The sequence below is a fragment of the Monodon monoceros genome, unplaced genomic scaffold (genome assembly GCF_005190385.1).
Source record: "Monodon monoceros isolate NGI ecotype Baffin Bay Population unplaced genomic scaffold, NGI_Narwhal_1 Super_Scaffold_5, whole genome shotgun sequence".
NCBI classification, from domain to species: Eukaryota; Metazoa; Chordata; class Mammalia; order Artiodactyla; family Monodontidae; genus Monodon; species Monodon monoceros.
In genome coordinates, this window is record NW_021703782.1 from 111,059,617 (window position 1) to 111,082,607 (window position 22,991).

Sequence of the window (22,991 nt, forward strand, 5' to 3'; positions counted from 1 at the left end):
AATTCGCGACAGTGCCTTTGTCACCAGCCTCGCTTGGCTGCACGACAGAAATCCAGGGTGTCTGGCATCCTTCGGAAGGAACCCCTGCAGGTACCTGCCTGGACCTCCAGTAATCTGGTGGGCAGGGCTGCGGGAACTGTTTCCTTTGGGGGCAGCCTCTGGAGAGGCTGCCAACACGAGTGACCGTTCCCAAGGCCCACCTTGGGGGACAGAACCCCCTCTCCGCCTTCTCATTGGTTCTGTCAGGAGCTGGGAGCCCTGTCACCATCTGGGTCCCACCCCAGTTCTTGGCACTGCCGACGTCCAGACACTGGTCTCGCAGTGGAGGGCGGGCGGGAGAGGGGAGAAAGGACGAGCTGGGGCTGGGATCACCCCGCAGCTCCCTGTAGCCGCTGTGGAGCCTCAGTGTGTGGTTTTCTAATCTGTGAAAGGGCCTCAGTGCTCTCCATCTCCAAGGGTGTGTTAAGTTGAAAAGCATACATGTTTTCCAAGTGCCCACACGTGCGTTGGCATCCCTGTGGACGGGCCCGTCGATCGGCGGGTGACGTCACAGTTACAGGGGGGTCCGTTAGCTGGCCGAGCCCCTTGTGATGTGGCTTTGTCCTCAGGCCAACTTTTGCTTCCTGGAGTGGTGGTGGTAAGACAGCAAGTGACGTAACCCCGAAGCAGCAGCTTTCTCTCCCGCCCTTTCTCATCAGCTATCTGCGGGGGTCCCATCAAGGTAGACACTGGCTCACCCCCGTGCCTGGAATCGCCCCCCACAGAGGGAAGTCTGACGCATCTACCCACTGTCCCACTGCAGCTCAGCCCCACGGGGGAGGTGTCCAGGGCTCTGGGGAGACTGGCTGCCGCGACCTTCCTCGAATACGACACATTCTCTCCAGTAGGTTTGTGGCGATCTCTCTCCCCCGCCCCAGCCTCTAGAATGACAGCTAATGTTCAAAAGCTAGGTTTGGGATGGGCCAGAAACCTACTCGTAAGAGCCGCTGGGGAATCGTTTCTGCTCTCGCCTCCCTCCCCCCACCCCCCGGACTCTGTGCGGTGGGGAGGGGAAGTGGTCCACCTCATGCTGACGCCTTTCAGAAGAGAACTTTGCCAGGCCTCCTTTGAGCCAGGCCATGAGATGTGTCCTCACACAGAGAGGCACTCGGGGCTGGCGTGGGCCTCCCGGGGGAGCTGGCCTCTGAGCACAGCCTGCCCCGAGGATGGACCCCACGGCAGGCTGAAGAGCTGGCTGCCCTGGGTCCAGGGTGAGTCCTGTCCCCGATCCCCAGGCCAGAGTGACCCCTGGGGGCCGGGAGCCTGTGGGAAGTGAGGGACAAGTCGGGTTGGCTCACTTGCTGTTGCCTCATTCAGTGAAATATTTGCTGAGCACCTACTTTGTATCAGGAGTGGGGATCAGAAGGGAGGAAGAAGCTGGGTTTCGTCTGGGGAAGAGACAGGCTTATCCACAGGCACTTATAAAATAATTGGAGATGCAGTGAGAGGGATGCCCTTGGTACAAGAGCTCCAGATGGAGAGTCCCGGATGGCAGACTGGGCGGGGGATCCCAGAAGGCCTCTTGGAGGAGGTGTCCCTTGACTGGAGGCTTGCAGATCAGAGGGGATAACTTGTTGGCAAGATCATGAGCTGAAAACAAAGGTTTATTGAATCGTAAGTTAAGTGGTAACTTCCTTGCTCCTTTGGGAAGGTGCATCACAAACTCCTCGTCCCTCTGCTCTGCTTCCTTGCTGACTGGTGGGGAAAACGTCCACGTGCCTGTGAGCTCTGCACTTTGACCTTCACACTTCGACTGCTGGGACTGGGGAGACCTTGGGCTGAGCTGAGAGCTCTCGGGGCTCCAGGTCCCAGGCGTGGGCCCAGGGAGAGGGCATTTGGTCCCCAGAGCTGGGCCTGCCTGTCCGTCAGCTATGCAAAGATTCCCGTTAAGGCAGCATCTCGCCCCCGGGCCCCAGCGTGTGTACCCTGCTTTTACTAAAGGGCTGGGGTGGGTGCGCTTTGTCATGGTGGGACCTTCCAGAAGGGCGGCAGGCAGAGCACAAGGCACTCCCAGGCTGCCTGAGTTAAACTACCAGAAACCACAGGAAGCGGGCGCCCTGTCCTTGGACCAGGACACTGAGGCCGAGAGGGTGGGCCTCATGGTGGCCCCAACTGCCTCTCCCCTCCGGGGGGCCCCGTCGTGGACGTGGCTTCAGCCCCCCACCCCTCTCCCCCGCTTCCCTCCTGTGCAGTGAGCATGACGTGGGGGAGGACATCTACGACTGCGTCCCGTGCGAAGATGAAGGGGACGACATTTATGAGGACATCATCAAGGTGGAAGTGCAGCAGCCCATGGTGAGCCCCCGCTGCCCGCCCCGCTCCGCCCCTCCTTTAAAGCCTCTGCGCAGACCCCACCGTCTGAGCCACGGGCGTGGGGGGGTGGGGAGCTGCACCCGGTCCTTCCTGCGCCGGTCGGCCAGGTCCCTTCTTTCCTATGAAATGTCTAGGGAGACCGGGATGTGACACCGCTGCCACCCCGCCTCCCCGGACGTGTTGCTCTGGAAGTCTCCTCCGGAGGGCGTGCAGGACCCCGAGTCCTTCCTGCCCAGGGAGCCTTAGATGGTGACGCGGTGCTGGTCTCCGGCAGCCTGCCTCCCTCTGCCCTTAGCAGCCGTGCGTCTTTCCTGCGTGAGGATGTTTATTTCCGACGGGCGTCGGCTAATCACGTCTGGGATGTTCGCGTGCTGCAGCCCCGTGTGCTGCCCACAGCTGCTGTCCTGGGGCGGGAGGGTTCCTGCCAGGCCAGGACGGGAGACGGGGATCTGGTGGCGTGGGCCACAGCCCTTTCGCACCCCCAGGCTCCCGGGGGCGCTCGCGATGCCAGTTGCCCACTTTGGAGGCCTTTGATGCCATTTGCCCTCACCAAAGAAATGGGGGAAATTTCTCTGAAAGCATGTTTCAGTCTTTTCCCTCAGCGTGGGGGCCACCAGCTGGTGGTAGAGAAACAAAAGGGTAGGACACAGCTCCCCATGAGGCCTCTCAAAGAGGCCCTTCCCGCTCTCTGCCGGGAGACATGCCGAGATGCCGGGCAGTGGCTCACAGCCCCAGATGCTGCGTCTAAGAACGGGTTTCTCATTTTGCCCCTCAAGGGTCTGGAGGTGGGTTTCGCTCCCCGCAATTACCAGGAATCTCACTCTGGAGAGTCAGCGGTGGGTCTGTGAGCCCAGGTCTGCCCCCGCCCCGGGCAGCCTTATGGTAGGCAGCTCTGCTCCTGGACCTTCCAGGGAAGTGGGCTCAGGGGGCCGGAGGGCTCTGCTTAGCCGACCCGGCCTGAGAGGCTGGCTGCCCTCCCGCATTGCCAGCAGGCTGAGTGAGATGGGCGCCGCCCGACTCCCCAAGCCCTTTGGAAGCTGGGTGTCCTTGGGTTAGGCGAGGGCACGTGGGTGTAGTGGCCTGTGTGTGTGTCTGGGGGGATCCCCTGCCCCCTGGCTGTACAAGCTCCCACGGGACCCCGTGTGCACCTGGCTTGCAGAAGCCCGCCCTGGAGTGGGCGCTCCCCAGAGGCCGCTGCTGTCCCTGGTGCTGAAAGCACATGACAGGACCCGGGGCGTTTGCAGGACCTGCGGGGCTGGGGGAGATGCCCGCCTGTGTCCTGGGGACAAACCAGCGTCCCACCTGCCCAGCGATGCGTAGCGTCCCCAGTCTCGGCGCTGGGCTCACGAGCTGTCCTGTCCATCCAGGCAGGGCGGGCCTCCTGCCACTTGCCAGGTCCTCTGAGATACACAGCTGGGTTTATTTCCTCTCCTGTCATGTCTGGAGCTGTCTGAACGGTCTAAGTGGAAAGTATGGGGAATAGTGATGTTTCTAAAGGAAGCTACAGCCAGGAGATGGCAGGTGCCACTCTCCGAGCCCGGCCGTGGGCAAGCTGCCATGTGCTCGGTCCTGGCGCTGTCCCCGCCGCCCCGCCAGGCTGCCATGCGGGCGGGCGGAGGGTGTGATGTGACCTCTGGGGCCGTTGGCTAATGGGGGTGAGCTCCCTGACTTCCCCAAGCTCGGCTTGAATAAGCATAAGCACCGCTAACTGGTTCTTTGCCCTATTTGTTTCTCCATGCTTTCAGATTAGATACATGCAGGTAAGTGGCAGGTGGAGGGGAGGCCCGGGGCCAGTTCTGCCAGCACCGTCTTCCTCTGACTTCCGGGAGGAACTCGGGACCCTGTCCCCAGGGAGACGCTGTTGGGCACCACATTCTTACACACAGTTTCAGGGGAACTGTGGACCCTCAACACTGAATTCCCATGCTGAGCGGGACATCGGGCTTTGGGAAGGAGCCTGGGGGGCCTGGGTGATGTGCCCACCTGGCAGGTTACTTTGGAGAACTGTGGCCCCGGCAAACCCACGCGGGGCCCTGGGGCCTTTCTTGGAGGAGGGGGAGGATGACATCAGGGCAGGTATGAGTCCAGATGGCACGTCCCACGTCCCAGCACTGTTTCCCCGGAGCCTTGCGTGCTCAGTCAGCCTGAAAGGACTTAAGGAGAGTGTCTGGACCATCCACAGAACCTCCGACAGTCAGCCCACCTGCTGCCTCTTCCCCGGCCCCTGTGGCCACAGTCTCTTGGTCAGTCCCACCCCAGAGGTGGGGCAGGCCCTGCCTCAGAGGTGTGTCCTCAGTGACCCCTGCCGACGGGCTGTTAGCTCGGAACCTGGTCTGAGGCAGTGGACATTTGGAAAGTCCAGCCCTGTGGGGAATTGGCTTCTTTCTCTGAGGCGGTAGCAGGCTGAAGCTGGGAGCGTGGATCAGCTGGTGGACACGTGTCCTCAGGGAGCTGGTCAGACCCTCTCTCTGTGCACGTAGTCGGCGCTTTAAGCATGTGTGACGCCTGCTGTATCTGCTGGAGGGGGTGACCAGTCTGGTGGAGACAGATTCAGAAGCCTCTGTCCCATCTCTGCGCTGTCGTCAGTTCTCAGGGTCACACCACATCCCCTCCCCTGTGCCTCAGCCTGCCCGTCTGCAGAAAGGGGAAGGGCCTTTTGTCTCCCACGTGGCCCCCTTCACGCTCAGTGACCCCACGGCCGAGCCTGGGTGGGCGGCAGGTGGAGGGCATGGCGGGGTCCTGGCTGACCTCCTGTGCCCCCTCTAGAAAATGGGCATGACGGAGGACGACAAGAGGAGCTGCTGCCTGCTGGAGATCCAGGAGACGGAAGCCAAGTACTACCGGACCCTGGAGGACATCGAGAAGGTGGGCGTGGCCGCCGGGTCCACCCAGGACCCCTGCCACCGGGCAGGGACTCCGGGCAGCGGTGACGGAGGCGGGGCTCAGGGGCCCTCTCGGTTTTGCACCCTCCACCAAAAAGGAGGTCGCCCTCACCTTTCCTCTGCCCTCTGCCCTCTGCCCGCACACAAGCTGTGGGCTCCACTCAGGCCAGCTTCCTCGTCAGCTGCCACCCTTGGCCCTGGTCCCACCTCCCACCCTTTGGCCTCAGCTCGGACCCTGGACTGTTCCTGAGCTTGTTTCACAGGCTCCTTCCAGCCTAAACGGGGCGTCGTTATGGCTTCTGCTCCGGAATGCGCCGAGCTAAGCTCTTTACGTTTTTATCCTCACCCAGAGCTAGACGCCTTCTGTATACACTCTCCCCCAGGCCAGGCGCTGAGTGAGCTCTTGGTGTATCCTCCTCCCTGGGGTGCTGTCTGCACTCAGCCTCCCCACCCCGTAAGCTGCGATAACAGCAGTACCAGCCACTGTGGGCATCCTGCACCTGGGACGCAGTTGGGCCCAGTGACGTGAGTCTCTGGAGCTCCTGTGGCGGCCTGTGTGCTCCCCTGAATGGCTGGTCAGCGCTGTCTCCCTGCCGGCCTGCCCAGCTCCTGGAGAACCACGGACGGGCCTTCTCCTGCCATCTGCCCTGGCCTCCTGTGGTCACTGGCGCGGTGCCGTTTCCCTGTCACTTGGGCATCCTCATTGCCAGCTGCCAGTGCACGCTGGCGTGAAAGGACCAACACGGTTTTTGAGACGGACCTTTCCTGGCTGGTCTTTCATTGCAGAGTAGGGCCAAGTGTAGCCATAATGGGGTGGCCTAAGAAGGTCCCCACTGTTTAGGGCACTGTGGAGCCTCCAGCCGGGAGTCGTGAGATGCCCCTTGGCCCCAGGTCTGGCCCAGGCTTCTGAACTTTCCCCTTCTCCTGCCCCACTCAACCCTTGTGTGTCCGCCCTTTAGCTTCTCCCCGACCACCAGCTTTTCTGCAGACACATGGTCCCAGCTGCCCATTCCTTCGAGTCCCAGCTCCCGGGTCAGCTCCTTCCAGGGCCCTGCAGGCTTCACGTAGCCCGAGTTTCGTCGCAGAAAACCGGCGGGCCGCTGTGGCCCGTCTCCACCCCTGCAGTGTGGGCTTTGGGGGCGGGTGCTGCCCATCTGCGGGCGCAGCACACGTCGGGGGTTGAGCTGGGCGTGTGCCCAGCCGGGGTGTGCATGTGCTGCGTGTTCTCGGGGACGATCGTGTTTGCAATCTTCCCCTAACCGTGTTGCCATCCCCGTGTCAGGTGAGGAAACCGAGTCACACAGTGGCTGGTGTCGGCACGGCACAGGGAGAAGTGCTTGGGTGCGTCCAGCAGCCACTAGTGCTTGTCCGTTTGGACAGGTCTCTCTTGCTGCACACAGCGGCCAAGGAGAGGGCGAGGGGACCAGGACCCTGTGGGAGAAGGGGCAGGGAGAGGGGAGGGTGGCTGGTCGTTCCCCGTGGGGGCCTCCAGGAGGCCGGGGGCAGAAGCACCCCTGCCACTGTGGCGCTTGCGGGGCCGGAGCGGGCCTCTTGATGACAGGTTTGGGGGTGCACTCATGGGTGTAGGCTCAGGAATGGGTGTCGGGTGGGAATCACGGCATTTCTCGGTCCTCAGGCTCTCCCTTGGGTGACGCCTCTCGCCTCCCGGGAGGACCCGACTTGCTCAAGTATCTCAAACAGCAGAGCCCACCCTGGCTGGCCTTAGGGTGGAAGTCCAGCGCCACGTGCAAGGGGCCCTCTGTGGAGCTTTGCCTACCTGGCGGGTCCTCAGGCCTGACCCCCACCCGGTCCCACACTTCCCGCGCAGGTCTCCCCCTCTCCAGTAAGCGTGGAGCACCCCCGTGTGCTGGGTGAGCGGCCGTCCCGCAGGACCCTTGATGGGGGAACGGGGGCGCTGCCTGCAGTCGCCTGTTTTTCTCTGAGGCCGTTAGAGCCCCTCCGACCGGCGACTGTGGCCTCGAAGGTGACTGGCGTCCTTCAGGCGGTGATGGGCTTCTCTCTTCCAGAACTACGTGACCCCTCTGAGGCTGGTGCTGAGCCCAGCGGACATGGCGGCCATCTTCATCAACCTGGAGGTAAGGGTCCCACCCCTGGCTCACCGTGTGTGGGCTGGAGGTCCTAACCTGCTCGGACGTCAGGCGGGCTCCCACTTGACCGTCCCCAGGGCTTGCATGGTTGATCCTGGCTAAAGGGTGTTTTCGTGGCTGACGGATGGGGGGCGGTGAGCAGGCCCCCATTTCTCGGGGACTTGGGTTTTAGGAGACAGAGGACAGTTCCTGGGAGCTTCCCTGCCCAATACGGTGCTGGCGGGTGTGCCCGTGACGCACACACCCTGGAGGAAGCACCAGGTTTTGTCATCAGTGCGGGGAAGTGTGTCCCCTCCCCCTCTCTGAGCAAACAGTGCCCTCACTGCTCTGCGGTGTCTGAACACGGACACCGGAGGGCCATCCCGCGTGGGGAGGCTCACCTCGATGTGGTCAGCAGAGCCGGGGACAGAAGCTGCGTGTGGGTGGGCTTCGTCGGGGAGCACTGGCCCTACTCTTCCTCGGGGTGCCGACGGCTTGAGGGGTGGGCGCTGGGCACCTCCTGGGTGAGGCTGACGCAGACCCCGGAGCTTCGCAGCCGCTGCGCCCCCCGACCCAGAGTTCATCCTGCCGTGAGCAGTGGCACACGTGGCCACAGAAGGACTGGAAACCTGGATGGGAGATGGTGCTGCCTGCTAGCCGCCCCTCTGCTCTGAAGTGTGGACACACTTCCCCAGGGCCAAGGCCCCCCCTTCCACAGTGGAGAGACTTCACCCGTCAGGGCGCCTGAGCCCCTGCACTCCCGCACACAGCGGGCGGGTCGCGAGGATGCTGGCTGGGGTCGGGCACCGTGTGTCTGGACAGGCGGGTGCAGACTCTGGACGGCTGTGGCACCTTCTAGTGAACGGCAGCCGGTGTGTACGTGAGGAAGTACGCCCAGCGCCCGGCCGCTCACGTGGACGTCCTTCCATCGGAACGGCAGCCGGGAAGGAGGGTGATCACAGAGCCCGCGTGCCCCCCAGCCTGCTGTGCCTGCTCATGCGTGGTTGCTTTTTGTCCCAGGACCTAATTAAGGTGCATCACAGCTTCCTGAGGGCCATCGACGTGTCCATGATGGCGGGGGGCAGCACGCTGGCCAAGGTCTTCCTGGACTTCAAGGAAAGGTGAGTGGCCGGGGCCTCTGGGGCGTCCGGGCACCTCCCCGGTTCCATCGTGGGGACGGGGCAGAGCTGGTGGGTGAGTTTACCCAGGTTACCGCTGCGTGGTGCTGAGGCGGGGGTCGGGGCTCCCACACTCACCCTGTCCTCACTTGTCAACTGAGAAAACTGCCTGTCCTCCCTGCCGTCACAGCCTGCATGGGAGGGGCCTCTCGGGGGCTCCAGCCGCCCCCTCTGCCTCTATTCTTGGGGGTCGTGGTGGCTGAAGGACACTCGTGCCATCACGACGCCCCTGCCGTGCTGCAGACCCCACGGGAATCGGGCACCGGGAGAGTCTGCCCCTGAGTTCTGTGCCTGGGGGGAGGGGACCTGTGGCACCTGCTGCTACAACTGCACTCACCCCCGCCTGTGCCAGCCTGAGTGAGGGGCTTCAGGGGCTGCAGGGAGCCGTGGCTGAGAGCCCAGGCTCTGGGTCCCCAGGGCTGAGGCCATGCCGCTGCTTCTATACGACACCACAGCCCGACTTCTTTATCTGTCGGTCAGGGGCCACGATGGCGTCTGTGCCACTTGGTGCCCTGAGGGTGAGCAGAGGCCAGGCCGGTGCTGCCGACATGCTGGTCCACACCCAGTGAAGGCTGCGGTGACCGGGCAGGTGTAGGGGCCGGACCTGGGCAGCCGGGCGGGGGTGCGGACGGCAGCCCCGGACAGGGTTGCGTGGCCGTCTTGGCATCAGCTGGCTTCAGCCCTGAACGTGGGGAGACGTGGTTCCGGGACCGAGAAGCGCAGAGCCCTGGATCTTCCAGTGGTGCCCTGGTCCTGTGCGAGTCTCCGCAGCTTCGGGGCAAGTGTCCATGGAGCCCGAGGGGGTATAGATGCTCTTGTCAGGATCCGAGGCGGCCCTTCTCCTCCAGGCCCCTCCCAGGTGGTTAGGCTGAGTCTAGACGCAGAGAGGGTGCCGGCCTCCACCCCGCCAGAAAGTCACCTGTGATAATCATGCCCGTTAGTGGGGTCCCTGATCCAGAATCAAGACTGTCAATGGGAGAGAGCGACAGCTCGTGAGGAATCAACGCAGGGACCTTGTTTTAAAAAAAATTATACTGCTCTTACGTGGCCCCTGTGAATCTATTTGCTCGCTTTTAAGCGCCTCTGTTGGTCACCCCAGTTGATGGAGGGGGTACGGAGGCAGCCTTCTATTCTCTAGAATGTCCTGCTAGAGCCTGGCGGGGGGCGTGGAATTCTGGAAGCTTCCAACTAGGTGTGAGGGGGCAGCTGTCAGGATGGCTCTGCCGTCCCAGCGGAGAGCCCGGGCCCCTGCTTCGTCCCCTGGCGCCTTGGCAGCTGGCGCTTCAAGACGGGTTGCTGACGAGGACGAAGCCAGGTGACGTGGCGGGCTCGCAGGATGCCAGCATTGCAGGGTCCTGGGAGATGGTGGCTTTTAGCCACTGAAATCTCAAGAGATGCATCATTAGATGGTGCCCGGCGTTCCGTCCCTCGTAGGATCTTTGGACAAAAGGAGCCTGAAGGCTCTGTCTTCGTGGTGGCTCTGCCTGGGAGCTTGTTAAAAATACTGATTCCTGGGGCTTCCCTGGTGGCGCAGTGGTTAAGAATCCGCCTGCCAATGCAGGGGACACGGGTTCAAGCCCTGGTCTGGGAATTAGATCCCACATGCCGCGGAGCACCTAAGCCCGTGCGCCACAACTCCTGAGCCCACGTGCCACAACTACTGAAGCCCGTGCGCCTAGAGCCCGTGCTCCGCGACAAGAGAAGCCACCGCAGTGAGAAGCCTGTGCACCGCACGAAAAGTAGTCCCCACTCACCGCAACTAGAGAAAGCCCGCGTGCAGCAATAAAGACCCAACACAGCCCCCCCAAAAAAAATAATACCGATTCCTAGGGTCTGATGAGGGGTCCTGGGAGCTGTAGAAGGCACCACAGGGGCCAGTGGGGACCCTGGGTCCATGTCGCCCTCATCTTCAGGAGGGTCCCCTGCATCGCCCGTCAGGTGACGCTCAGCTCCGCTCACAACCCTGTCTGCACAGGCAGCTGCGTTCCCAGGCGCCTTCACCTAGGATCGCCTGAACGTGCCTCCCCCAGGTGCCCTGTAGCTCCAGGCAAGGAGCCGTGGCCTCCTGAACGGGCAAGGGTCCTCAAGCCTGCTTTCTGAGGGGCCACGAGTCGGGGGGCTCCCGGGAGCCATGAGGGAGCAGGCAGTGCCCATGTACAGGTGGCAGACGCAGCCAGAGGAGAGCAGACGAGGTTTCTCCAGGCATCAGCAGGTGTGGGCATGCTGGCCGGCCCGGGCAAGGGGGTGGGGATCAGGTCTGGGGGTCAGGCCGGCTCCCTAACCCACCCTCTGCCCCCAACAAGGTTTTCCTCTCACCTGGCTGCAAGCCACCATGCTAGGTGGGCCCATGGCGCCCCGCTGCTGGACTTGAGCTGACTGTCAGACCTGACCCTCGCCCAGGTGACGGGCACGGCAGACACTTGTCAGCATCTCGTTAGTGCTGCGCCTTGGCTGCGGGTCGGACGGGAACTGAGGCCCAGTAACCCAGCTCTAGGCCGTGTGGCTGAGGTACAGATGGATGACCTGTCCTCTCCTGGGACCCTCCACGTCCCCAGCGCAAGGGCTTTGCTGCCTGGCCTGTCCCCGTGGTCCAGTTTGCCTGTGAACAAGACCTCGCGCCATCCTCTACACACAACCTCGGGCTGGCCTGCCCCCAGGCCTCCTTTCCTCTGGGAATGACGGACGTTTCCGCCTCGGAGAATTGCAGTGAGCAGAATGCATCCTGGCACCGAGAGCTCTGCAGATGGTCACCCGCCCAGCGAGGCATCGGGGGTCCAGGCACTTTTCTTGCGGTCCCTTTGGGGGAGGGGCTGGCTACATTTCACCAGACCTCATTTGCCAAATCACTGTTCATCCCAGCATCCGCCTTTTCTGGCAAGTCCCTTCTTATTTCTGAGTCAGCCCCTAAGGCCCTGATGGTCGCTGGCTTACCGATTCTGCAAGCATTTATGGAGTGCCTGCTGTGTGCGGCTGCAGAGCTCTGGGCCAAGGACATCGTGGTGAGCGAAGCAGGCTCAGCTCTCCCTGGGAAACGAGTCCACAGACAAGAGACTTACCGTGGGCTGTGATAGTGCCTGAGAGCACAGGGAAGGGGAGGGGGATGTGGGGAAGGGACTTGTAGCACAGGCTGGGGCCCCCTGAGGACCTGGGGGAGAGGGGATCAGCCCTGAAGCCACGTGGGGAGTAGAAGCTGCAGGAGAGCCAGGAGCTCTGACTGTTTGGGGAACCGGCAGAGGCCAGGGGAGCGGGACCGAGGGGGCAAAGGGGAGGTTCTCCAAGGAGCAGTTATAGGTTCTGCAGGATCTGGTGGGCGAAGATAGGGATTCATAATTTTTTTTTTTTTTTTTTTTTTTGCGGTACACGGGCCTCTCCCTGCTGTGGCCTCTCCCGTTGCGGAGCACAGGCTCCGGACGCGCAGGCTTAGCGGCCATGGCTCACGGGCCCAGCCGCTCTGTGGCACGTGGGACCTTCCCGGACCGGGGCACGAACCCGTGTCCCCTGCATCGGCAGGCGGACTCTCAACCACTGCGCCACCAGGGAAGCCCCATAATTTTTTAAATGAGGGCAGGAGAAGCCATTGAGGAATTCAAGGGGCAAGATGCTGGCAGCTCGTCACTGATGAAGGATGGGGTGGCATCCAGGTGTGGTATGAGCAGTGCAGAATGGCAGGGGGCAATCACCTACCTCTTTATGGAGCTTATTCTCCCATTAATGCAACCTCGATCCTCAGACAAGGCGGAGGCTCCTGTTAACCTTGCCGTGTGGGCTTAAAGGAGACCACGTCTCCCACACGGAGGGAGCTGGCTCTCGGGCAGGGTTTGCATTGAAGTCACACCTTTTGTATTCATCGCTGGGGCTGACCACGGTGGGCCTGGAGCCTGACTTCTTGTGGGTCCGTGGTTCGGGCTGGATGGGGCCTGGGGAGCTGGTGGCCCGGTGGTAAGGTGGGAGGACGAGCTCTTAGGAGGGACTGTCTGTGGGGCTTTGCACACGTGCTCTTAGGAGGAACGTCGTTCAGAAAGGCAGGTTCCCCATCCCAGGACCCCGTGGGCTTTCCGTGAGTGTGGAGAGAGAGGCTCTGGGCAGGTGAGGGCTTCGGCGCTCTGCAGCTTCTCCTTGCTCTTAGGTTAGGTGGATGGCGCTGCCCTCTGGCTGTGATTTCCATTCACGGAAACCAGGGTCTCTGGGGGCCTTTCATCTCAAAGCCCGTCAGGTGGTCCTGCACGGAGACAACGCTCTCGTACCCCCTAGAGCCCCCGCAGGGGTTCGCGTGGCTGCTCTGTCGGGAGGGCTGCCCTGGGACCATCGGCTGGAGAGCCCTTTGCCTCCCGCCCTGTCCAGAGCTCCTTTCCCAGATGGGGCAGCTCAGGACGGGAGAGGGGTGAGGCCTTGGCCACGCGTGGTCTCAGCTTGTTCCCGTGTCCCGGGTGAACACCTGGGCGCATCACCTGTGTCCTGGGACGTGCTCCGTCCTGTCCCCGGCTGTGTGGGCTGAGACAGAAGTGACGCAGTGAGGAAATAAGGCGTCAGATGTATTTCTGTGAGAGGCATTCAGGCTCCCTTTATGGGGTCGGAGTTGAAATGTCAAGCAGTTAAATAAATAACCTACCCCGGAGCTGGTGGCCAACATCTACCACCTCATGAAAGAGCAGAAGGTTGACGAAGGTCGCTTAGCTGACAGTCCGGGACACTGGCACGCAGAGTCAGCGGGGACAGGAGTTAGGAATGAGGTGGCCACGTTACATGCAAACCGGTCGATTTCCTCCGTGGCAAGAGCGCTGGAACCTTTGGGTTGCTTCCCCAGCGTGATGGAAATCACGTGTACAGAACAGGGTCACGCAGCTGCGTCGGGCCGGGTCGGGGAGACCGCCTTCCCCGGGGCCTCGGGTGGCTGGCGTGCCCAGGCGCTCCGGTGGGACCTTGAACCGTCAAGTCCTCCGCGTGTGCGTTGCCTTACTTCCAAGTTTCTGGGGTTTTTTTTAAACTTTGGTACATGAAACTGGCTTTCTTTCTCTTCCTTCCTTCCTCCCTCCCTCCCTCCCTCCCTTTCTTTCTTTTTGGCTGCGTTGGGTCTTCCCTGTTGTGTGCGTGGGCTTTCTCTAGTGGCGGCGAGCGGGGGCTACTCTTTGCTGTGGTGCGCGGGCTTCTTGTTGCGGAGCATGGGCTCTAGGGCATGCGGGCTTCAGTAGTTGTGGCACGCAGGCTCAGTAATTGTGGCGCACGGGCTCGGTAGTTGTGGCACACGGGCTTAGTTGCTCCGCGGCATGTGGGATCTTCCCAGACCAGAGCTCAAACCCACGTCCTCTGCATTGGCAGGCGGATTCTTAACGACTGCGCCACCAGGGAAGCCCCTTAATCAACTTTTCTATGAAAATTCTGAATTGAATAGGAGACTCCTTGAAGTGGAAACCAGGGCTCAGTTTCTCATGCAGAGTGGCTCCTCCTGGTCAGTGTGTCACACTCGGGACTCTGGACCCGGCCATCTGTCCCAAACCCCCAAGGCTCCAGGGAGGGGAGACCTGCCCGGGGGCTCACGTGGCAGAGCCAGGGTGCTGGATGCCCGGCCCAGGTGTGGTCACCGCGGGTCCCTCGGGCCGCGTAGGGAGAGCCTGGGGAGTCCCACAGACCCAGCAGGATGCAGTGTCATCTCCTCCAAAGTGAAGCCAGCAACAGGCCTTGACTGCCTACCCGCAGCGCCTCGCCAGGTACCTCAGGGTGAAGCAGCGTCCGCGGAGGACAGAGAAATGGGCCTGACGTTATCTTCACCCGAGCTTCCCAGAGCTGGGCCGGGAGAGGCCTCCAGACGTTTGCTGACACACAGCGTAACCTGCGTCTGGCAGGGCGTCCCTGGAACATCATGCGCGGGGCCCGGCCTCCTGGTGTCGCCCTTTATTAGCTGGTGACTCTTAGCAAGTTCATTGAGGCCTTGGTTTCCCCACTGGAGAGTGGGGCTCATCACCCCCACTTCTATAAGTGGGTTAAAGGGTCGTGACGCTGTGCATGAAGCTCCTGGCCCTGGTGGCTCCCAGAGGTGGTGACTGTTGCAGCCATCCTTATTGTAGCCAACGATGTCACCTGCCTGGTCCTTCTCCAGGGGCCTACTCAGTAGTCGGGTGACAAGATTTTGAAAGAAGAGGTTTCAGGCTAGTAACCCAAGGCCCTGAGAGCGCTGGGCCCCAGTGCCGGGGGCTCTGGTCTGTCGGCCCTGGAGGATCGTGGTGGGGAGCAAAGCAGAGGGTGTTAGGAGAGAAGCAGGATGGCAGGCAGGCAGTGGACGCAGGGGAGGCCGGAAGCGGGGGAGGCGGGGCTGGGTTAGAGGGAGCTCCTTCTCCCCCTCTGCACCCCGCATCTTCCCTGGATCCGCGGCCCCTCCCAGCCCCCCCGTCTCCCAGGTGATGGGGGCTGACGTCACCCTGCCCTGAGAGGCCGGTGGCTGGAACCCAGGCACAGACCATCAGTGCCATGTGGCAGCAACAAGGGCTGGCCCACGGGGTCCCCGCACCTCGAAATGTCAGCTCAGGGGCCGGCCCCCCAGGGCGAGCACAGAGCCGGGCTGGGCCTTGGTACCCACTGCCTGTGGGCTGCAGCGTGAGTCGCCTGGGGAGGCGGGGGCTTCTGTCTGGCTTTGGCCCTTTCCAGGGGTGGGATGGGGGGCTGAGAGCGGCACCCCCAAACCCGGTCCTGACCTGGAACAGAACCACAGAAGAGGGCCTCCTTGGGTTCGGGGAAGGCAGGGTGCCCCTCCCTCCCCACGGCTGGCAGCCCTCCTCCTGGGCAGGGCAGGGAAGGAAAGCAGCCTCATGGAAAGAACAAAACCGTTAAATGTCGCGGGGAGAGAGCTGCTTGCTGCGCTCACAGCCTGACGTGAGAACGGCTCGGGCTCACACCCAGTGTGTGTGTGTGTGCGTGTGTGCGTGTGTGTGTGCGTGTGCACCCGCCATCCAGGCTCCTGATCTACGGGGAGTACTGCAGCCGCATGGAGCACGCCCAGAGCACGCTGAGCCAGCTCCTGGCCAGCAGGGAGGACTTCAGACAGAAAGTCGAGGTACTTGGGGCTTCCCGGCCTGGCCTGTCCCTTGCCGTTTCCGAGCTTCCAGCTCCCTGGCCTCTTACCCGTTTCATGGGAAGCTGGGGACGGGGCAGTGATGGGACGTTTTTTGTAGATGTTTTTGGCAGATGGTTTTTTTTCCTTTGCATTTTGTTGGGGTTGAGAGTGGGCAGAGGGAGGTCACCGTCCCAGGCCAGGGCCCAGCCTGGGTGCAGCTGTGGCAGGACCCCCGGACCAGATCCAGCTGAGTGGGGGGCTGTGACTGAGCCCTGACCCTGGCCTATCGGGACCCCATGGGGGCCCCAGGTGACGGACCTCTGCTGGGAGCCTCCCGCCCCTGCCGTGTCGTCCCCCCAGAGGCTGGGCTTCCCATGTTGTATCTGGCCGGTCAGACGGTTCCCAGGGTGAGCCCTGGTGCCACGTCCCTTTGCTCCGGCAGTGTTGGGGGTGACTTGCCCCTCGGAGAGGCCCGATGCCCTCGTGTGTCCAGGCAACCAGTGGGGAGCCCCTGGTTCCTGAGGGCGGTGCCCCCGTTAGTGTGAGCTGGCCTTCCCCAGGGTCTCTGGTAGACCCCAGACCAGGCGTCACTCAGAATCCCCCCCATGTGGCCACTGCAGACCCCTGAGGCTATGAGGCAGCAGGGCCCCTGCCCGCCTGCTGTGAAGCCCACCCCTCTGCACACGCCCGGTTTGGCGGTGGGGGGGTCTCTAGGAGCCAGACTGGAGGAAGACCAGACACCTGGGCCCCAGTGCAGGGCTTGGGTCTGCCCCCGTCCCCAGGCTGGGGGATGGGAGTGTTGGGGTCCTGTGTGCCCGGGCAAGGATGCTCTAAATCCACCTGCTGCTCCCCCGACGCCCAGGAATGCACCCTGAAGGTCCAAGACGGGAAGTTTAAGCTGCAGGACCTGCTGGTGGTCCCCATGCAGAGGGTGCTCAAATACCACCTGCTCCTCAAGGTGAGACTGGCTGGAGTGGGTCAGGGCCCGGCAGCCCCCGGGGCGTGGGGTGGAGCCCACAGACAGTCCAGGGTGACAAATGAACAAGCACATAGAGTAAGGCAGCCTGTGCTTAGCGCCTAAAAGCTGCAAAATAAGTGCCGGGAGCTACGCAGTATTTGTATGTATTATGAATATTTGTCAGTTAGTACGCAAGGAAAATTATGATTTAAATCGGTAAGAGAAAAGAAAAGCCGAGAGAGACAGAAAAGCATCCTCAGGCCAGAAGTAAGAGCTCCTGGGGCTCATCTCTTAACCCAGTCCCTGAGCTTCCTGGTGGCCATGGAAACAGGAAATCCTTCGGGACAGACAGACCTGCGCGGGAGACAGTGGTTTCTGTGAGGTGCCAGCCAAGCCTCTTTAGTGAATCAGCAGGTCACCTGTTAGCTCAGCCCCTGGCTTTGTGCTGTCTTAATGTTCCCCCCGTTATCCACAAGAGTTGGAGACACCTCGCCTTGAAGCCGTGTGTCCCCTGGAGGAGGACTCGCTGTCTGTCTGCTGGAGTTGGGTGGCTGGACCAGAGCCGGGGGTGGGGGCGGGGGGCTTTGTCCGGAGGGCCTGGCTCTGTCTGCACACCCGGGGCCTGGTGGGGAGCGGGCCCAGGCTGGGACCCCTGAGTGGTCACCCACGCCTCACCACCCCCCCAGGAACTTCTGAGCCATTCCACCGACCGGCCCGAGAGGCAGCAGCTCAAAGAAGCGCTGGAGGCCATGCAGGTGGGTAAACCGAGGCAGGGGAGAGGCCGGGCCAGCCTGGGGCTTCATGGACCGTGCCCGCCTTCTTTGACTGGACCTGGGCTTGCTAACAACCTTACCTCAGGGATCGGAGATGTAGATCTTCCTGGGACGGCAAGAGGCAGAGCAGGGGCAGGGCGGTGGATGGGACCCACCAGGGGCAGAGGGGGCAGGTGGAGGGGGCTTCCCTAAGGATTCTCTTCTCTAGCCTCCCCTGGCCCACAGTGACCCCACCCCCACCCCCAGGCCTCCCTTCTTCTCGCTTCCCTGACCGTCTGCCAGACAGTCGCCGGAGTCCAGGCACCGGACCCAGTGCTGGGCCACCTGGCCCTCCCCTGCCTGCTGCCCAGTGTGTGGCATCTGCTTCTGAAATGCCCACTCCACCCAGGCACGGCGCCTCTCCCCTCCTCCCTCTGTCCATGGAAGCCCACTTTGCAGCTCAGCCCCTGGAAGGAGAGCCCAGCTCACGTCCCTCCCCCTCTTAGAACCCTTCTGTGGCACCCCACTGCCTGCTGAGTCAGGCCCAGACCCTCCCCCCGGCACACAGGCCTCCAAAGCTGCGCTGGCTTTGCAGTTGTGTTTACCCCTAATGCCCCACCTTCCAGGCAGGCTTGGCCACGCTCAGGCCCCTGAAGGTGTCCGTTCTTTCCCACCTGTGTGTTGGCTCGGGCTGAACCTGTCCTTGTCACCTGGCAACGTCCTGTGCCTCCTCCATCTTTGCGAAGTGACCTTCCAAGGGGGGTCGCCCCCTCTCTGGCTTCTGTCCCCCCACTGCTCTGCTCGGCCGTCTGTTTCTGGAGCTTCTCTGAGCAGCCTGTCCTCTTTACTCCAAGTCCTGTGTGAACTCTGTGGCCTGTGCCATGGAGGCCCCGGTGGTTGCACGGCTCACGAGGCCCATCTTGTAATGTTCCTGCCTCGGGGTCTCCGATTCTGCCTGGCCAGTGGGCTCCCAGTGTGGACGGGCCGGAGGCACTGGAGGGGAGGCTGGAACCAGCTCTCACCCCCTACCCACCGCCTGGCTCAGGGGCTCCACCCTGGGCTCTGGGTGTCTGTCCCACTGGGCCCTCTGGATCACGGTGGGCAGTGCCCCCTGGCGGCCAGCAGGAGACTGCAGCATGTGGGTAGCCGGGCTGCGCGGTGGGGTCGCCCTTGTTCCGCCGAGGCTCTGTAGGGCCAAGAACTGGCTGGTCCAGGTCGACCTGGTTCTTTTCCTTCTACTCTGACCTAGAAGGTGGCCGAGTGACGGGGTAGAAGGAAGCTGTTCTAGGAGGAGGGATTTCCTGGCCCACCAATGGGGCACAGCTTTTCTGCCTCGTTTGTCAAGTGGGGTGACGCTTCTCACCCCTGCGGTCATTTCAAGGGCCAGCCACCTCTGGGGACGGTGGACGGTACTTTGGAGATGCCCAGCCCTTGCACGGTGCCGTGGGGTTCGTGGCTGAGCCCCTCACGCCCTGCCCAGCATGGGCCTGCTGACCCGCTCCCCGCCTCTGTTGTGTCCCAGGACCTGGCGATGTACATCAACGAAGTCAAACGGGACAAAGAGACCCTGAAGAAAATCGGCGAGTTTCAGAGTTCCATAGAGAACCTGGTAAGTGCGCTGGCTCCCCAAGAGCGGAGACAGTCACGGCCATATATGCATGTTTTCAAAAATGACTTTCAGGGCTTCCCTGGTGGCGCAGTGGTTGGGAGTCCGCCTGCCGATGCAGGGGACGTGGGTTCGTGCCCCGGTCCGGGAAGATCCCACGTGTCGCGGAGCGGCTGGGCCCGTGAGCCACGGCCGCTGAGCCTGCGCGTCCGGAGCCTGTGCTCCGCAACGGGAGAGGCCACAGCAGTGAGAGGCCCGTGTACCGCAAAAAAAAAAAAAAAAAAAAAATGACTTTCACAATCTCAGCATCGAATAAGCAGAAGGGTGATCACACACTCCGTCATCCGGGTCGTGGAGGCACGTGCAGCCGTGCTGAGCGCTCTCCACCAAGAGGGTGGAGCAGCTTCTGGAGCGGAGGCTGACCTTGCACTGCCAGGCTGTGCACCGAGACCAGCCCAGGGGCCCTGTGCACAAAGGTGGCCACTGGCTGAGGGCCCGAGGAGAGGAACGGTATTGACTGCTTTGCTCTGCCCTCCCTCCCTGGCCTGGACCGGGACTCTCTTGGGTCCAAGAGGAGAGTACGGCGCCCAGGCGAGCATGAGGCTCCTAACGCTCTGGGACCCCTGGCTCACCCACATCTCCTGTCCCCATGAGGGACAATAGAGAGGGTTTGGTCTCCCTGCCCAGGAGTTGCCCTTGAGTTCTCCCCTCCCCCTTGACCTCTAGCAGGCAGGGCTGACACCTCGTGGGACCTTATCCTCATCCTGGCCCATCAGAGGCTCAGCCTCGGGGCGTTGGGTGAACCACTGTGTCCTGCGGGGCGAGGAGATGGGCCATCCCAGGAAGCAGGCACTTCCCCGCCTGTGCCAACCGGTACCAGCCTCTTGCTGATCTGCTGAATGTCTAAACAGGGTTCTCCGCCTCGGCACTGTTGACACTTGGGGCTGGAGCATTCTCTGTTGTGGGGCCTGTCCTGTGCATTGTGCGATGTCGAGCTGCACCGCTGGACTCTGTCCACTAGATGCTGGTAGCATCCCCACCCTTCAGGGGCCCAAGTCATGGCCACCAGATACAACTCCCGACATCACGAGATGTCCCCTGGGTACAGAATCAGCCCTGGCTGAGGACCACTGGTTTACATGCATTTTCACTCTCTGGTCCCTGAACTTTTAGAGTCCGGGTGAGTGTCTGTCAAAAGCAAATCAGCACAGAAGCTTTTGCAAAGGAAGCCCCGCATGCCCAGGCTGACACCTGGTGCCCATTTGTCTGGTCCTCCCCGACCAGAGTCAGAAGAGCCCAAACAGGACTGTGGTACAGGCACGTGGCGTGAAGACAATCGTAATGTGTCGTCCAGCAAAGGAAAAAGAAGTCGCCGAACAGCATTATGACCCGACCCCATTTTTCTTCCCTTTCAGAGGGCAGAGGAGGTTAAGGATGGCTGTGCCCCAGGCTGTTAGCGGTGGTGTTAGTGCCCGGTGGGGCCTGGGGCTGTTGGTTTTCCCCTCGTTGAGCGTTGGATGTTTTCTACATGCTCTACGATGGATGGATGGGCACTACTTTTGTGACAAGAAGCCTTTTTTTTTTTAAGTTTTTACATACGACTAATTCTTGCGCATCAAATGAAAAAAGTTAAGCAGCAGGGGAGCAGGTGTGGAGCGCTCCTGTGGGCCGGGCGCCCTGCTCTGCCCAGCCGTGTGGTTTCCTCCGGACCCCATCCCAGCAGGTGGAGCTGGTACCTTTCTTCCCGCCCTTTGGAGATGAGACACAGAGGCCCTGAGTCACTAAGCAGGTGCTGGTCCCACCCTGGGTGACACCCACGCTGCGCCCTTCGTTTTGCTCTGGCAGCTCCCGGAAAATGCAGAAAACTCTGAAAGAAGATGCTGAGAGCCCCCGTCGTAGCGCCAGGCGGGCTGGCCTGATAGCGTTTTGCGGCATCCTCTCCTTCCTGTTCTGTCCGCGTAGACCGCACAGGGAACGTGCCCAGAGACGTCTCTCTGAATCAGAGCAGAGCAGAGATGCAAACCAGGCAGAAAACGAAATGAAATCCTTGCAAACCAGAGAGGGGGCTCAACTCAAAGGCTCTTCCTGTGGTAGATGAGCCACCGGCAGGACCCCCGCGCCCTGCCTGCCCTCTATCTGATAAGCGCTGTTTGTTCTGTTTAATTTGGTTTCTCGGGGTCAGGCGTCTGGCGTTTCCCACAAGGTTCCCGCTCTGGCTCCATGATGACAGTGGCCTGCTAACTGACCCACACCATCAGTCGCCCTTTGTTGCCGCAGAGCTGGAGGGAGTCCTCAGCAGGGCCGGGTCTGTGGGGCACGGAGTCTGCAGGCCCAGTTCCTCCCTTCTGTCCTCAGCACCAGCCGGGATCCAGGGGGGCTCGTCTCACATCGCTCCCGCCTTCGGTTTCTGCGGAAAACGGCCGCCCCAGACGCGTGCCCACCTGCGTTTCTCTCCACGTAGGGAACTTGCTCTGGCACCGGGACTAACGGCCTTGCCCTTTCTTTCCCAGCAAGTGAAACTGGAGGAGTTTGGGAGACCAAAGATCGACGGGGAGCTGAAGGTCCGGTCCATAGTGAACCACACCAAGCAAGACAGGTGAGCGGAGCGGGCGCCGGGCTGGGTGGCACCTGAGTCAGACACGCCGCTCCAGGGCACCCCGCTCCCCGGCGGGCCTGGAAACAGCTTTTCACGTGGACTTGGCTTTGGATTGCGCCTTTTTAATTGCTTCCTTCCTTCCCGGTGAGAGCGACGGCCAGTGGCTGCCGCGCCCGTGGGGCTGCCCTGCCTGCGGCCGGCACTGGACCGGCCGGGCTGGGGGACAGCCAGAGGCCCGGCCTGCGAGCGCATGGGCTCCTGGGAGCGGCCGTGTGAGCTGTTTGCCAAAGGACTGGGCGGGAGTGCGGGCAGGCGACGCGAAAGCTCCCGGGGAGCTGGCACGGCCCCAGCTTGTTCAGTCCTCCACGCACACCTGCTGCGTCCAAGGCCTGGGGCCGTGGCCAGGGTCACAGAAGACGTGAGCCCTGCCCCACGCGGCTCCTAATCCCGTGGAGGATGGACGTGTAAATGGGCAGTGACCGGCAGAGGCCAGTGCTGTGGGGAAGGCCAGCGGGGGCAGGGGCGTGGAGGATCCAAGGCCGGGCTGAGGGGTCAGAGTCGGCCGGGTGGGCCAGGCCGGGGGAGGGCTCAGGCTCGGGGAGGGAGCAGCCCTCGTGCTGCCCACCCGGGCACCCACAGCCGTCCCGTGGCCTCGGACCCCGGTGCGTTGGCTGCGCTGTCGGGCCCCTGTGGCCGCGCTGTCGGGCCCCTATGGCCGCGCTGACGGGCCCCTGGTGGCCGCGCTGTTGGGCCCCTGTGGCCACGCTGACAGGCCCCTGGTGGCCGCGCTGTCGGGCCCCTGTGGCCGCGCTGACGGGCCCCTGTGGCTGCACTGATGGGCCTCTGGTGGCCACGCTGTTGGGCCCCTGTGGCCGCGCTGACGGGCCCCTGTGGCCGCGCTGTTGGGCCAGGTACCTGTTCCTGTTTGACAAGGCGGTCATTGTGTGCAAGAGGAGGGGCGACAGCTACGAGCTGAAGGAGATCATCGAGCTCCTTTTCCACAAGATGACCGACGACCCCATGAACAACAAGGACGTCAAGAAGGTGAGCCCCGGCTTCCTGGTGGTGACGGAGGGGCTTCTAAGGCTGGGCCACCCGTGCGGGGCAGGCACCGACCCCCCCTGAGGGAGGAGTTGTGGGGTGGCTAGAGAAAGCGTGGTCAGGTGGGCTGGCCTCCACCCGCTCTGTGCTGGGCCCGGCACCGCGCCCCCCCCGGCCTTTTGTCTGAGTCTTTCCTGGCGGGGGTTGGAGGGGCACGATCCAGATTGCAGCCCCCCAGTGAGGACCCTGAGCTGAGGGGTGTGGCCCGAGGCCGCTGGTGAGAGCCCAGCCTTACACCTTGGCCGCCTGGCGCATGTGGCCCCCTGCAGCAAGCAGACCCTCCTGCCCCTCCCCTGCCCTCCCGCTTTGGAGGAGGGCACCGGGTGGGCCTTGCTGTGGCTCGTGGGGCTCTGATGTCCAGCCAGTGGGCTGTGGCTGCTGGGGGTGGGGCCATGGCTGCTGAGGGAGGGGCCATGACTGCTAGGGGTGGGGCC

The 22,991-nt window shown here is 62.5% G+C and overlaps 1 protein-coding gene across 3 annotated transcripts in view; it reads left to right on the plus strand.

The window, feature by feature from the left end:
* The window catches only part of VAV2 (vav guanine nucleotide exchange factor 2), a 177,849-nt gene that overhangs the window by 132,623 nt on the left and 22,235 nt on the right, over positions 1 to 22,991 (plus strand). For all 3 annotated transcript variants that reach the window (XM_029202502.1, XM_029202500.1, XM_029202501.1), the window contains exons 5-14: positions 2,232 to 2,334; positions 5,119 to 5,217; positions 7,262 to 7,330; positions 8,342 to 8,442; positions 15,445 to 15,544; positions 16,407 to 16,502; positions 17,189 to 17,257; positions 18,777 to 18,863; positions 21,371 to 21,456; positions 22,368 to 22,500. In XM_029202502.1, the coding sequence (XP_029058335.1) occupies positions 2,232 to 2,334; positions 5,119 to 5,217; positions 7,262 to 7,330; positions 8,342 to 8,442; positions 15,445 to 15,544; positions 16,407 to 16,502; positions 17,189 to 17,257; positions 18,777 to 18,863; positions 21,371 to 21,456; positions 22,368 to 22,500 (943 nt within the window). The remainder of the gene's footprint in view (positions 1 to 2,231; positions 2,335 to 5,118; positions 5,218 to 7,261; positions 7,331 to 8,341; positions 8,443 to 15,444; positions 15,545 to 16,406; positions 16,503 to 17,188; positions 17,258 to 18,776; positions 18,864 to 21,370; positions 21,457 to 22,367; positions 22,501 to 22,991) is intronic.